At 48.8% G+C, this 16,556-nt stretch overlaps 1 protein-coding gene across 1 annotated transcript in view; it reads right to left on the bottom strand.

The window, feature by feature from the left end:
• LOC119932053 (protein eva-1 homolog C-like) overlaps nucleotides 1-16,556 on the bottom strand; it is a 196,881-nt gene that overhangs the window by 5,286 nt on the left and 175,039 nt on the right. The window contains exon 10 of the mRNA XM_038750869.1: nucleotides 11,756-11,926. Within this exon, the coding sequence (XP_038606797.1) occupies nucleotides 11,756-11,926 (171 nt within the window). The remainder of the gene's footprint in view (nucleotides 1-11,755; nucleotides 11,927-16,556) is intronic.

Below are 16,556 nucleotides of genomic sequence, written 5' to 3' on the forward strand. Positions count from 1 at the left end.
ACATGGGGCTCACAGTCTTAATCCCCGTTTTACAGATGGGGTAACTGAGGCACAGAGAAGTTAAGTGACTTGCCCAAGGTCACAAAACAGACAAGTGGCGGAGCCATCATTTGAATCCTGGTCCCCTGACCCCCACTTTTTTCCTTCTCATTTTTCACTAGACCACACTGCCTTCCACATGCTTTCCTATGCCTTAGGGCCTCAAGATGTTTTGGGCTGGCCAGGTAAACACTTGCGAATGGCAAATACATTTTGAGCTCTCCCACAGACAGGTTCTCATGAAAAACAAATGGGAAAAGGGAACAGAAAGGAGAAGCGGAACATACAATGCAGATTTTTTGAAAAATAAATCATCTCCCTGGTGTTTAATCCTGGAACCTCCCTCTCCTCCTGCCCCATTCCAACTCAAGTCCCTCTTATTGGCACAGTGATGTTTCTGTCCGAGTCCTAGCTTCCTTACTGAGGTATTTGCTGAGTACTTACTATGTGTCAAGCATTGTGCTAAGCATTGGGGTAAATACCAGGGTAATCATATCAGACACAGTCCCTGTCCCTCAAGTGGCTTGTAGTCTAAGTGGGGAGGGAGGACAGGTATTGAATCCTCATCACAGAGACACGGACACTGAGGCCTGGAGAAGTGACTTGTCTGTGCTTAGAACAGTGCTTGGGACCTAGTATGTGCTTAAATACCACACAGCCCTCTAGACTGTAATCTAACTCACTGTGGGCAGGGAACGTGTATAACAACTCTGTTATACGGTACTCTTTCGAGCGCTTAGCATGGTGCTCCGTAAGCACTCAGTAAATACAATTGACTGCCCAAGGTCACACAGCAGGCAGGTGGCAGAGTTAAATTAGAACCCAGGGCTCCGGACACCCAGTCCCATATTCTCTCCATCAGCTCCGAGGCGATCACGTCCTCCTTAGACCATTATGTTTGCACCAAAGGAATCACCAAGCCCGCCTAAGAAGCCATCTCCGAGATGGCCCGCCCTAGGGCTCGGACCTGACCATTGCCGAAAGGATTTCGCCGCCCAATGCGACTGTCTCCGCCTATCCACTCCATGTCACACCGTGCCATGTCTCCCAGGGTCCTTGGAGAAAGCAGAAGAGAAGCAGCGTGGCTCAGTGGAAAGAGCCCGGGTTTTGGAGTCAGAGGTCATGGGTTCAAATCCCGGCTCCGCCAATTGTCAGCTGTGTGACTTTGGGCAAGTCACTTCACTTCTCTGGGCCTCAGTTCCCTCACCTGAAAAATGGGGATGAAGACTGTGAGCCCCCCGTGGGACAACCTGATCACCCTGTAACCTCCGCAGCGCTTAGAACAGTGCTTTGCACATAGTAAGCGCTTAATAAAAATGCCATCATAATTTAATAATTTAAGAGGGCCAACCCGGTGGTCACCTCACTTCCCAGCACCATGCCAAGGGGACGGGAAGCAAGCGCAAACCGCTTGAAGGAAAGGACACGGCGGAGAATAAGAAAGTCCCTTCAACTGGGGAAAAGGTACCAATCAGCCCTTGGACTCTCCTGCATCTCTAGGAACAGCTGGGAAGTATCGTCTGATCTCTTGGCTTCATCCAGAACCTCATTTACAACCTCTGCCAATCCCAGTTTGCATTAGGCATCCCCAGGAGAGGACGATAAACTGATGGAAACTCGACAGCGAAGAGCCTAGTCATTCTAAATTCCACTTTCACTAAAGGCTGTCACGGGAGTTTACATTTACTTCCCCTGGCCTCCGTGTGAAGCATCTGGGCAAACAGCATTACCCTATTGGCACCCGGAGAGCTTGGGAAGGGCCAAGATCAGAGCCACCCGCTTGGCTGGGCCGATTACTAATTCCACGTTCAGAACAATGAAATGGGCCGTGCGTCAGCCTGGAAGGGAAAATAAAATCCTCAGCCACACCTAAGTGATTCAGTTTTTCGGCCTGATTTTGATTGAACATATCCGCGTGGGATTTCGTAGAAATAAACACACTCACAGACCCTTGGAAAATTAGTTTCCAGTGGCAGCCTGCTTGTCTTGGAGTGACATGGCCTCACTCTAACCCTCTCCTGTGGGAACAGACATCAAGTTAGATTTTTTAAAGCTGGTGAAATAGCCTCTACTATTCATTCCGTTGTATTTCTAGACTGTGAGCCCATTGTTGGGTAGGGACCCTCTCTATATGTTGCCGACTTGTACTTCCCAAGCGCTCAGAACAGTGCTCTGCACACAGTAAGCGCTCAATAAATACGACTGAGTGAATGAATGTATTGAGCACTTACTGTGGCCGGAACACCGTATTAAACACTCAGGAGAGTTCAATACAACAATAAACAGACATATTCCCTGCCCACAATGAGCCTACAGTCTAGAGGGAGAGCCAGACATTAATATAAATAAATTACAGATATGGACATAAGTTCCATAGGGCTGAGAGGGGGGATGAATAAAGCAAGCAAGTCTGGGAAATGTAGAAGGGAGTGGGAGAAGAGGAAAGGAGGGCATAGTCAGGGAAGGCCTCTTGGAGGAGATGTGCCTTTAATAAGCCTTTGAAGGGGGAGGAGAATAATTGTCTTTCAGATATGAGGAGGGAGGACATTCCAGGCCAGGGGCAAGACATGGGCGAGAGGTTGGTACTGCGATAGATGATTGATGATACGATTGATGATACAATAAATACGATTGATGATGATAGATGAGATCGAGATTAGGGAGAGAATAGGAGATGAGATTTACAAGAGTGGGGAGAATAGGAGCACACTGTTCCAGAGATTTAAGGGGAGAATTTTTGGAGTTTTGCTTCTGCCTCTACCCTTTAATCTTGCCAACTGTTTTTCAAAAACCGTTAGGTTACAAGGCGTCTCTTTCTCCCACCAAACTTCCACGGGCGACGTCCATATCTCCGGGGAATATCCCTTCCCCCACCAGCCATCCTCTTCTCCTTCAGCTGCTCCCTATTTCCTTGGGAAAATTCCCCATTCTCCCTAAGTCAGTCAGTCAATCGTATTTATTGAGTGCTTACTGGGTGCAGGGCACTGTACTTAGGAAAGTACAATACAGCAATATGACAAGACACATTCCCTGCCCACCCCTAGGCTGTAAGCTCACTGTGAGCAGGGAAAGTGTCTACCAACTCTGTTGTATTGGGCTCTCCCAAGCACTTAGTATAGCGCTCAGGTGAAGTGCATGGCATAGTGGATAGAGCATGGGCCTGGAGGCCAGAAGGTCATGGGTTCTAATCCTTGTCTGCTGTTTGGCCTTGGGCAAGTCACTTCACTGCTCCGTGCCTCAATTACCTCATTTGTAAAATGGGGATTAAGATTGTGAGCCTCACATTGGGTGGGGACTGTGTACAACCCAATTTGCCTGTATCCACCCCCGGGCTTAGTACAGTGCCTGGCACATAGTAAGCGCTTAACAAATACCACTGATTGATTGGGTTATAAAGACACCTACCTTTGCCTTAAACAAACCTGCAGTTCTCCACCAGACACAGGGCTCAATTAAACCAAAGGTGGAAAGAGCAGCCAAATAGTGAATGTCTTTTCATGCTCAGATCCTGGCCCTGAGGGAATGGGGCAGAGGAGCTGGCTTTATCCAAGTCACCGTCTTCCCCTAGGTCTCCATCTACAAGGGTCATCAAAGAGAAGCCCATTTCATGTCCCCATGAGCCACCATTTCCTGACCACCAACAATCCCTCTGGGATTTTGTCAGGCCCAGCTAGAGGTGAATTTCCCAGGAAATGCCCTGGTCGCACAGCGAGTGCTCACGTAAACTCCTCTTTGAAAAGAAACCAAAATAAACACCCGACTCCATCTCGTTTCCTGTGAGGCTATTGTTTGCACACTGGAAGGCGTCCCATAAGTGACCCCAGCTGGAACTCCCTATGCTAATGTCATTTGGTCCGGGTCATTCAGCCAGACCAGAGGGTGGGGGGCATTTAATAGCCTGGGCTTTAGTCTGACCCAGGTCAGCACGCTCAGGGAGGATAGCCAAATTTAGGGGTTTCCCCTTTGGTTAGTTTTGCACAGCTTGGCCATCTTTAAGTTCACGTTGGGGCTCAGAAAAGTCAGGTTTCAAAACCTCAGAAGGCTCCAGTCACCCTTCCCTTCTGCGATGACTTCTGTTTCACCAGAATCACATGGCTTTGGTTTCTAAGACAGAGAGATAAAAGGGTTAGAACTCGTCCAGGCCCCTGGTTCACCCTGAAAGTGGGGCAGAAAGATGAAAAAGGGAGCAGGGTGGGGGTTGGACTGAAGCCTGCCAAGTGAGGAGGGGAAGGAGGAAGAGACACAGAGGGAGAAACTACAGCAAAGGTTTACAAGAACCAGCAATGCTTGGGACAACTAGTTTCTCCTTATCAATCAAATTTATTGAGTGCTTACAGTGTGCAGAGCACTGTACTAAGCACTTGGAAGAGTACAGCATGACTTAGTGGATAGAGCAAGGGCTTGGGAGTTGGAAGGACTTGGATTCTAATCCCAGCTCCACTACATGTCTGTTCTGTGAACTTGGGCAAGTCACTTCACTTCTCTGGGCCTCAGTTACCTCATCTGCAAAATGGGGATTAAGAGGATTAACCCTTAGCGGGACATGGACTGTGTCCACCCTGATTAACTTGAATCTACCCCAATGCTTACAACAGTGCTTGGCACATAGTAGGCCTTAATTAAGTACCTTAATTATTATTGTTATTATTATTATTACATTATAACAGAGCAGGTGGACACGGTCGCTTCCCATAGCGAGCTTACAGTCTAGAGGGGGACACAGACATTAATATAAATTAAAAAATTACAGGACACCAGTGCTATGTGGCTATGGGAGGGATGAATGAAAGGAGAGATTAGGACCACACAGAAGGGAGTGGGAAAAGCAGAAATGAGGGCTGTCAGGGAAGGCCTCTTGGAGGAGATGTGCCTTCAATAAGGCTATGAAGGTGGGGAGAGTAATGGTCCAATATGAAGAGGGAGGGAGTTGCAGGCCAGAGGTAGGATGTGGGTGAGAGGTTGACAGCAAGATAAATAAGACGGGTACAGTGAGTAGGCTGGCATTAGAGAAGCTAAGTGTGCAGGCTGGGTTCTAATAGGATGAGTAGTAAGGGGAGGTGGGAGGAGGCAAGGAGATTTGAGTGCTATAAAGCCATTGTTAAGGAGATTCTGTTGGATACAGAGGAGGATGGGCAACCACTGGAGGTTCTTGATGAGCGGGGAAATGTGGACTGAACGTTTTTGTAGAAAAATGATCCGAGGAGCAGAATGAAGCATGAACTGGAGTGGGGAGAGAAAACGATTTAACCTGCTTATAACCCTCCTGCTGCCTGGATTCAGTTTACACTTAATTATTGAGTGAGATTTTCACTTCCAAATCTGCAAAATATTGTCACTCCAAAGGGACCTGCTAATGGAAGTGGCGGAGGCAGACAGCGAAACATGATGGGGGGCCAGAAGTGAGCCATTAATGGGGTGTAATTTGGAGTCCCAGACCAGCCATGGTTGAGAGGAACCATGGCAGTTACCATCTTTGTGAGGGTCCAGGTAGCCGCCGTCTTTGTGAGGACCCAAGCTTCCTTCCCTATCATGTCGCACCGAGGCGGTTGCTTACTTTAATTACCCCCCAAAGTCAGCCCTGCCTTTACTCCCTCCATCCCTGATGGCTTTTTCAAAGTATCGGATGGTTGAAATGTAAAAGTAGTTCCCCTCAGTAAAGCGCAGTTATCACAATGATATGGGGTTATACTTTTTTCAATAGTATTCGAAAGCGGTTACTATGGGTCAGGCACTGTACTAAGCACTGGGGTAGAAACAAGCTAATCAGGTTGGACACGTAGGGCACCCAGTCAAAATCTCCATTTTACAGATGAGGTAACTGAGGCCCAGAGAAGTGGAGTGACGTGCCTGGGGTCACAAAGCAGACAAGCAACAGAGCCAGGTCCTCTGGCTCCCAGGCCACCCTGCTTCTCAAACCAGTGAGGGAGTCTTTCCTGATCCCAGGCTAAATTCGCTATATTCCTGTCTAGAAAGACAAGGGGCGGAGAGATTTCCAAAACTATCACCATCTCCTCCATTCAGTTCAAGGGACCCAGAGGAATGCTGACTTTGGTTAGGTGGTGTGCTAGTCCCTTCTCTTCCCCTTTTGTTTTCCTCCTTCCCCAGGCCCTCTGCTCTCCATTTGCCCCTGAACCTTCACCTCCAAATCAAGAATACCACCACTCTGAGTAATAATAATAATAATAATAATGGTATTTGTTAAGCGCTTACTATGTGCAAAGCACCTCTGTGGCTGTCTCTAAGATGTAGCATCCTAGAGGGCAGGCCTTGGGAATCTGATTTACATGTAATCCAGCCTGGCCTTAAGAGCCCTGGGGCAGCTTGTTACACCCTCGTCCGATTTCGAGAACAAAATTAAGCAGAATATAAAATCACAGTCCAGCTCTCCCCCTCTGCCCCGGGATCAGGATATCTGATTCAGATTACTGGATATCAAGTAGCGTTGTGTTGTACTCTCCCAAGCAGTACAGTGCTCTGCACATTCATTTATTCAATCATATTTATTGAGGGCTTACTGCGTGCAGGTCACTGTACTAAGCGGTTGGGAAGTACAAATCGGCAACATATAGAGACCGTCCCTACGCAACAACGGGCACTCAATAAATCCGATTGATTGACTGAAGTAAGGATGATGTTTTAATCTTCAAGGCAATCAGCTCTCCCGTCCTTGGCTTCTGGTCCTCCCTAGGCTATCTATGTAGTCATGGTGCTTGTGACACACTTCATGATTGTGGTTACCGTGCTTTGCCAAGGAAAGGTTTCTTCATCCCTCACCAAGAAGAACTTCCCTTGGAGAGTCACGGAGCAAGTGAGGTTTAAGGGGTTCCCAGTCCGCCGTTTAGTCAGTGAGCCACGTGCTGAGTTATGTCCCTTAAAGACCACAGGAAGAGCCTGTTCTCCCACCCAAGAGGGTGCTACGTCCGTGCCCCACCCTCCCAAAACCGACACCTAATCGTTTCAGCCCCAATTTGACGGTGCCTGTGTAATTAAGTCATTTTGTGAAACCACCAGATTGCATAAGCAGCAAATAAACCAAAGCAATGTAACCTTCCCCGAAAGCAGCATGGCCTAGTGAAAAGAGCGCGGCCCTGGGAGTCAGAGGACCTGGGTTCTAATCCTGGTGCTGCCAAATGCTTGCTGCGTGACCTTGGGCAAGTCACTTACCTTCTTGCCTCAGTTCTCCTATTCTCCCTCCTACTTAGACTCTGAGTCCCATTTGGGACAGGGACTGTGTCCAATTTAATTCACTTGTATCCATACCAGTGCTTAGAACAGTGTTTAAACCACACAAAAAATAAGAAAGTGGATTGTCCTAGAGCAGACAGTGGCACTATCAGACGGCTTGGTATCAGATTCCAGAGGGCAGGGACAGCCTACAGACTACAGAGAGTAAACGAGGAGTCAGTCAGTCAGTTGTATTTCTTTAGCGCTTTGGTTTTCTGTGTGCAGAGCATTCTATGAAGCACTTGGGAGAGTACAATAATAATAATAATGGTATTTGTTAAGCACTTACTATGTGCAAAGCACTGTTCTAAGCGCCGGGGGCGGGGGATACAAGGTGATCAGGTTGTCCCACATGGGGCTCACAGTCTTAATCCCCATTTTACAGAGGAGGTAACTGAGGCCCAGAGAAGTTAAATGGCTTGCCCAAAGTCACACAGCTGACAAGTGGCAGAGTCGGGATTAGAACCCATGACCTCTGACTCCCAAACCCAGGCTCCTTCCACTGAGCCATGCTGCTTCTCCAATAAAATGGAGACATTCCCTGCTCACAGTGAGTTTACAGTCTAGAGGTCAGGAGTCCTGGATCCCCACACCCAGGTTTCCACAAAGTAGCCCTGCAACTCTGAGGCATTCCCTGTCCTGGGGATGGGTGAATGATCTATTTGGGAAGGCAGGACCAAGGTGTGCTGCCCTGCCTGGTACTCCCCTGCTGGATCGGTGGAGAGCTTCCAGTCCTTGCAACAGAATAATAATAATATTTGTTAAGAACTTACTGTGTGCTAGGTACTGTACTAAGCGCTGGGGTGGATACAAGCAAATGGGATTGGGCACAGTCCGTGTCCCACATGGGGCACACAATCTCAATCCCCATTTTCAGATGAGGTAACTGAGGCCCAGAGAAATGAAGTGACTTGCTCAGGGTCACCCAGCAGTCCTGGCAGAGCCGGGACTAGAACCCATGACCTTCCGACTCCCAAGCCCGGGCTCTATTTACTAGGCCGGGTCAGAAGCGGGAAGCACCCATCCCTCGCTTGCTGGGGTGGCCATAATGCCAGGAGTCTTGATGTCTCTGGAGGTGAGCAACCACTCACATCCCGAGTGTACAAGTACAACTTGTACTTCCCAAGCGCTTAGTACAGTGCTCTGCACACAGTAAGCACTCAATAAATACGATTGAATGAATGAATGAATGAATGAATCCCGGTGGGCCCACCCACCCGGAGCCAGCCGCTCTTCCTACCAAACAAGGCCAGACCATCCAAGGGATGGAGGCAATGATCATAACGACGGTGCCGTTTGGTAAGCGCCTACTATGTGCCAAGCACTGGCCTAAGCCCTGGTGTAGATACAAAGTTGGACACAGTCCCGGGTCCATGTGGGGCTCACAGTCTAAGAGGGATGGAGAACAGGTTTTGAATCCCCAGTTTATAGGTGAGGATACGGATGGCAAGTAGCTAGCACAAGGTCGCACGACAGCCAAGTGGCAGAGTTGGGATTAGAACCCAGGTCCTCTGATTCCCAGGCCCTTGCTCCTCCCGCTGGGCCACACTGCTTCCAATTCCGCAGAATCACCGGTGGAGTTCCCAACTCTCAGTGAGAGCTTCCTTTATTCCCAAGACCAACACTCACTGGATAGGGCCAAGGTTAGAAGGCTGGGACAGGGTGGGGGTGGGCATCAAAAACCCTCCTGGGGCCCATCTTGACTGGGGTCACCCCGGACAGAGAGAAAAGAGCAACCTGTTCTTGGGAAAAGGCAAGAAATACCAGCGCCAGGGGAAAAGATCAGCAGTGCCACGTGTCGGCCGGCTAAACATTTTCGATAACCATCATGAGATAAAAAATAAACAAACAACCACGCAGTCAAGAGAGCTCAGTGAGTTACAGCCCTCGACATGTGAGGAATTAATAATAGCCAAGCGATTGCAAAGAAAACCTGAGCTGCATCCAGCGGACAAGGAACTGTCACCGCTGGAGTTTCAAAAATCTACTTGTCTCCTTAATGCCCGCCAAACCCAGAGCTTCCAAGCTCCTTGTCCTTTAACATAGTAAGCGCTCAATAAATACGATTGATTGATTTAACCTGCTTCTTTCCTGCCCCAAGGTGGACACAAGAGCAAAGTTTGGCACCCACAAAGTTGCCACTGTGATACTGGGGGCCACGTCCTATAGCCCACGACATGAGGAGTTTCAGTGAGCTAATCTGCCCATAAAGGCGGTGGTGGCGTTTTAATGGTATTTGTTAAGCGCTTACTATGTGCCAGGCACTGTACTGAGCGCTGGAGCAGATACGAACTAATCAGGTCGGACAGAGTCCGTGACCCACTTGGGGCTCACAGTCTTAATCCCCGTTTTACAGAGGAGTGAAGTGACTCGTCCAAGGTCACACAGCAGACAAGCGGCGGAGCCGGAATTAGAAGCCAGGTCCTTCGGACTCCCAGGCCTGTGCTCTATTCACTAGGACACAGTGCTGCTTCTCTAACATTGTTGAAAAATTGTCTCTTTTGAAAAGAGGGCTTCGCCTGGTCCTGTCTGTGTTGCCCTTTCCGCAAGATCCAGCCCATAGTCCCCTGACCCGGTCGGTGCCCGACCGCGGTTTTGGGGGCCAGGCTGATCTAGACTGTAAGCTTGCTGTGGGCAGGGAATGTGTCCGTTTATTGTTCTATTGTACTCTCCCCAAGAGCTTAGTACAGCGCTCTGCACACAGTTAGTGCTCAATAAATACGACTGAATGAATGAACTTGAGAGCCCCGGGCTGAGCTGAGCGCATCCGTTTGGGAGTTTGAACCAAGATGCTTCTAACAGTGCTTGGCACATAGTAAGCGCTTAACAAATACCAACATTATTATTATTATTCTAGGGTGAGCAGGGACACTTTAACTGGCATCTGGAAAGCCGGAGCCTGACGGCTCGGGTAGACGTTTGCTCTCCTTTCGAAACCGCCAAACTTGGGAAAGAATTCAGGCAAGAGGCCAGGTCACCCTCAACACAGAAGGAATGTTCGTTTCTGAAGTCGAGGATCCCGTTGGTGCGAGATGCCTGCTCCAACTGAAACTGGAAGGTCAGAGCTTCCAAGCCCACCCTAATCGCCACGGACCTCCAAGCGGTCAACAGACCAGCCCTGGGCGACTGCCTGAGACCCAGCTCTGCCACTTGCCAGCTGTTTGACCTCGAGCAAGTCACTCTACTTCTCTATGCCTCACTTACCTCATCTGTAAAATGGGGATTAAGACTGTGAGCTCTTTGTGGGACAGGGACTGTGTCCAACCCAATTTGCTTGTATCCACCCCATCGCTTAGTTCAGTGCCTGGCACCTAGTGAGCGTTAAAAAAAATAACACTATTATTAGTAGTAGTATTCGTTGTATTAATACTAATAATAATAATTAAATGTTGCAGAAAAAGACCCTTCTCCAGGAGGAATAGCTCGAACTCACCTCATAGTCTGAGTCAAAAGTGGAAAAGAACTAGAACCAGATTCCTGAACCATGCGAGTCAATGGTATTTGAGCGCTTGCCATGTGCAGAGCACTGTATTAAGCGCTTAGGAGAGTACAGTATAACATTGAACAGACACATTCCCTGCCCACAACAAGCTTATGGCCTAGAGGGGGAGAATGAAAAGTGATGAGCACTTCATAGTAATCGTAACTGTGGTATTTATAAAGCATTTACCATGTGCCAAGCACTGTGCTAAGCGCAGGGGTAGATACAAGATAATGACATTCGACACAGTCCCTGTCCCACACGGGCCTCACAGTTTAAGGAGGAGGGAGAACAGGTATTTTATCCCCCATTTTACAGATGAAGAAACTAAAGCACAGAGATGTTAAGAGACTTGCCCAAGATCACACAGCAGGCAAGTAGCGGAGCAGGGACAAAAACCCAGAATTCTTATTTGAAAACGGGTCAAGCTCAGGTTCCTAGAATTGCCTTTAACCACAAGGTGACCAAGGCTTCAACCGTTCCTCCAAAGAAGCTCAGAAAACGGGGGCGCATGGTGGCAAGCCCAGTTGAGAAGACACCCTACCCCCAACACCGTTACTTTTCAGTAAATAATTACACTCAGCCGCAGCATCTGAAGTGACTTCATTTTTCGCTCTCCAGCTGCAGAGAAGCCAAATCTTTTTAAGCAAGGAGAAGCTCTCCAGGCCCATCATTTTCCACATTACAGAAGGGGGAACTTGCCTCCTGAAGCAAAACACCTTTCGTCTCGGGGGAAGGGGGCATTACGACTAATCCCCGCCTCTTAGTTTACCTGGTACTTAACTCCAGGTGAGCACAGAGCCAAAGGAAGCAGAGCAACACAAAAGGCTCTGGGCACCAGCTCCAGTCCCGCCTTCCCTCTGTCCAAACCATTCTGGGAAATCACCCACGGAGGCAGGAGCAGACGGAAGGGGCAGGAAACCGCTACCCTCACCCCTCCCAACCCCGAAAGGAGTCTGTTTGGAAGAGGAGCTGTGGGAAATGGGGATGGATAATAGGCGGTCGACCTACCTGTGATAAATGAATAGGCGGCCAGAATGTTGCTGAACAGAGCCATCTCGGTGCTCACGCCCATGGGCTCCATGCTGCCGTTCAGACTGGGCCGCGCTCTCTCGTCCACGGGAAAAGGCACGGGGAGTGGGTCTTCTGGGTCAAAGGCCGCCGACCTCCCTTTCTTCTTCTCTGTTTCGGGGGACAAAAGCCAGCGGGCGATAAAACACATCTGATATCACAGGGTTCGGCCCGGTCCCCGCTCAACCTCAACTGGCCTACCGTGCTCTGCCAGCTGGGCGCCGGAGCCTCCGGCTTCTGAGACCAAGCCGCCCTGCCCGGGCCATCTGTGGAAAGAGTGGCATCTCCTACCTCTCTCCCTCGTGGCCCCCTCCCCAAAGTGCTGCACGTGTCACTGGCCAGCCACACCCACAGAAGAAGACTGGGCGTTTGGCAGAGACCCGTAATCACATTCTGGAAAAAATCAAAGCCGCCTTTGATCGGCGCTGGATCCATCCAGCAGATCTCGTCATTACTCGAAACGCGGGTTTCAGGGGGCCTGGCTGTCATTCGTTCATTCAGTTGTATCTATTGAGCGCTGACTGCGTGCAGAGCACCCTGACGGTCCTCATGGTGTCTCGGGTCCTGTTTGGTAACCGGCCCAGATCTCATCAAGTGCCCCCCACCCTAGCAGAGAGGACCGCATCAGTCCGGGCTTTGTGCTTCCCTCTTTAGCTTCTTGCGCTTTTTTCAGGACCCAACCTCCCTCTCAGAGAGGTGAGTGAACGCAGGTTAATGATTGGATTTTATTTGTTGAAGACTGGAGTAAAGAAGGTTGTTAATTCCTCCGGACTAAAAGAGACCCTTTCAGACCTTATCAGATCTCGTGGGCTCTCACTGTACCTTGATCTGTTTGCCCAGACCGGGCTAATCCCAAAATACTAATTATTTGAAGGTGGCTCAGTCTCCCGCCACAAAGAATGGGAGTGCCAAGGTATAGTGGATACAGCACAGGCCTGGGAACCATGAGGTCATGGGTTCTAATCCCTGATCCACCATTTGTCTGCTGTGGGATTTGGACAAGTCCCTTCACTTCTCTGGGCCTCAGTTACCTCATCTGTAAAATGCGGGTTGAGACTGTGAGCCCCACGAGGGACCAGGACTGTGTCCAACCCAATTTGCTCGTGTCCATTCCAGCGCTTAGTACAGTGCCTGGCACATAGTAAGCACTTAACAAATACCTGTTATTATTCCCCCCTTCTAGACTGTGAGCCCGTTGTTGGGTAGGGATTGTCTCTGTTGCTGAATTGTGCTTTCCAAGAGCTCAGTACAGTGCTCTGCACACAGTAAGCACTCAGTAAATACAACTGAATGAATGAATGAATGGTCAGCCGGGGCCCAAGAAGACCAGCAGTCACTCGTGGTCTCAGGTCTCCGGCTGGACCCCAGCCGTGGCTGCCTGCCTATTCATTCATTCCTTCATTCAATCGTATTTATTGTTCATTCATTCACTCAATTGTATTTATTGAGCACTTACTGTGTGCAAAGCACTGCACTGAGCACTTAATTGAGTGCTTACTTGCTCTCCTCCAACTTAGACTGTGAGCTCTGTGTCTGACCTGCATATACTGTATCCACCCCAGCGCTTAGGACAGCGCTGGGCACATTGTAGGCACTTAACAAGTACCACAATTAATTAATTACAGTGTGTAAAGCATTGTACTAAGCTTCGGAGAGGACAACATAGCAATAAATAGACACACTCCCTCCCCAAAATGAGCACTCAGCTCCCAGGCTTGGGTTTGCTCAGCAGGTTCCCCTGTTAGTCGGCCAATCATATTTCTTGAGCGTTTACTGTGTGCAGAGCACTGTACTAAGCTCTTGGGAGAGAACAATATAACAGACACATTCCCTGCCCATAATGAGCTTACTGTCTAGAGGAAGGGAAGAAGCTGGAACAGTTCACCAGCAGCTGGACCACCTGCCTACAACTTAATAGTAATAATAATAATAATAATAATGGCATTTGTTAAGCACTTACTATGTGCAAAGCACTGTTCTAAGCGCTGGGGGAATACAAAGTGATCAGGTTGTCCCACATGGGGCTCACAGTCTTAATCCCCATTTTACAGATGGGGTAACTGAGGCTCAGAGAAGGCTGGAAGGCTCAACTTGCAGGTGTCCAGTTCCTCCCCGGAAGGAGAAGGGAATGAGAGGGAGACAGTGGCCATGAAAGGGATGAGAAGCAGTGTGGCCTACTGGATAGAGCATGGGCCTGGGCGACAGAAGGACCTGGGTTCTAATCCCAGCTCTGCCCCTTGCTTCAGTTACCTCATCTGTCAGAAGGGGGTTAAAACTGTGAGCCACATGTGGGAGAGGGACTGTGTCCAACCTGATTAGCTTAGCTCTACCCAGTGCTTAGTACAGTGACTGGCACCTAGTTAGCACTTAACAAATACCATAAAAAGGGGTAGGGATGGGGAGAGGAAGAGGGAAATGTTGAGGGTATGGAGAGAAGGCAGCTGTTTAGAGAAAAGAGATAGAGAGAGGAAAAGGAACAGGTATAAGGAGGAAAAAAGATAAGGGAAAAGGAGGAGCAAGAGGTCAGCTGGGAGTCAGTCAAATAGCATTTACTGAGAGTTAATCTGTGCAGAACAATCAATCCAGTGATTGATATTTACTGAGAGGTTTCTTCCTGCAGAGCATTGAACTAAGCACTTGAGAGAATACAATAGAGCTAGTAGATGCAATCCCTCTCCTCGAGGAGCTTACAAAGGGGAAGGGGAGGAGATGAAAGGAAAAAATTGCAATCCATCTAGAATGGTTCCCCCTAGTCTTGGTTGGCATCAGGGAGGGTTAGGTGATTGGTACCAGACTCTGACAGGAAGTGAGGGAAATTTTTTAGGGAGCACCCCTGAAAGGGGAGGGAGGCAAGGGGGATAACAGAAAGGCAGGGGCACCAACAGGCATCAGCAAGGAAGTGGCCCAAAATGTGAAAGTGGTCGTCCATGGGCAGTGGTGCCCGGGGTGTGGACAGTATCCTGGGTGGAGAGTACAGTGGCTCCAGAGCAAAAGTGAGGGCCAGCAGGGCAGTTAGGGGGTCTCCAGAGAAATGTTCTAGGTTTGGGGGTTTGAAGGGACGTGGCATGGGACAGGACAGCAAATTTGGGGCCAGACATCTGCGGTTGACCCTCTGGGAGGGCTGGCCCACAGATGAATTTGGTGTGTGTGGGGGTGAGGGGAAGTGACCTCCATAAGTGCATGAAAAGCATAGGGGCCATTAAAAATGCCTTAAATAATAATCATCATCATAATTATAGTGGAACTTATTAGACTCTATATGCCCAGTCCTGGGGTAGGTACAACATAATCAAATCAGACACAATCGTGTCCCTCCTGCGACTCATATCCTAAGAAGGAGAGAGAATGGGTATTTTATCCCCATTTTACAGACAAAGAAACCACATTAAGTGACTTCCCTAAGGTCACCCAGCAGGCAGTCGGCAGAGAAGTTGGGAATAGAACTAGACTCTCCTGACTCCCAGTCCTGTGCTCCTTATCCGGTGAAAGTCCAGAGGTGGCAAGTCCCACAGGGGAGCAGACCATTAAGAATCTGGTCCAGTTCTAGTCTGGGTGATGATTGGGCTACTGACTCATAATCCCTCATTCGTTTTGCCTGATGCCCTTTCCCGCTCACTTTGCCAAAGAGGAATACAGTTAGGTAGTTCTGCAGTTTCCCCTCAGCGGCCTCGTTCATAAATTCCAGCATTATGCAAAGCATCACTCCAAACCTTTCCTCCAGCTAAGCCCTCGTAGGGCCCAACAGGTTTGCGCAGAAAGCTGGGATGGAGGAAATCGTCCATAACACTTGGGGTCTGTTGATCGCAAACACGCACAAAGTCTTGCTCCAAGTCACAGCTGAGATGACCAGAGCCATCAGCATGGCACAGTGGGTCGAACATGGGCCTGGGACTCAGAAGGTGCTCACTGTGGGCAGGAATTCATTCATTCATTCATTCAATCAATCATTCAATCGTATTTATTGAGTGCTTACTGTGTGCAGAGCACTGTACTAAGCGCTTGGGAAGTACAGGTTGGCAACATATAGAGACGGTACCTACCCAACAGTGGGCTCACAGTCTAGAAGGGGGAGACTGAGAACAAAACAAAGCATATTAACAAAATAAAATAAATAGAATATGTACAAGTAAAATAGAGTATGTGTCTGTTGTTATATCGTACTCTTACAAGAGCTTAGTACAATGCTTTGCACACAGTAAGTGCTTAAGAAATATGACTGAATGAATGAAGGGTGTGGGTTCTAATCCAGATCCTCCACTTGTCTGCTGTGTGACCTTGGGTATGTCACTTCACTTCTCTGGGCCTCAGTTACCTCACCTGTAAAATGGGGGTTGAGACTGTGACAAACCCCATGTGAGACAGGGACTGTGTCCAACCTATTTGCTTGTATGCACCCTGGAGCTTAGTACAGTGCCTGGCACACAGTAAGCACTTAACAAATAGCACAGTTATTATTATCGTGCCTCTTGCCTGTGATGTAAACGTTCCCAATGATACTTGGCATTCCCCCAGTGCCTATTCCCAGGATTTAGAACAGTGCTTGGCATATAGCAAGAGCTTAACGAGTACCATAGCTATTATTTGCCTAAGATCCCAGGGCTTGAAGAGTAAATAAGAGTCCATGCTAACCCAGCAGCATGAACAACGAAGACTTACACTTGCAGGAGCATGGCATTTGGCAGTGCTACATAAACAATAGCAGACTCCACTACAATAAAAGCACATTTAGTAGTCTCTTGTG

Source organism: Tachyglossus aculeatus, chromosome 9 (genome assembly GCF_015852505.1).
Source record: "Tachyglossus aculeatus isolate mTacAcu1 chromosome 9, mTacAcu1.pri, whole genome shotgun sequence".
NCBI classification, from domain to species: Eukaryota; Metazoa; Chordata; class Mammalia; order Monotremata; family Tachyglossidae; genus Tachyglossus; species Tachyglossus aculeatus.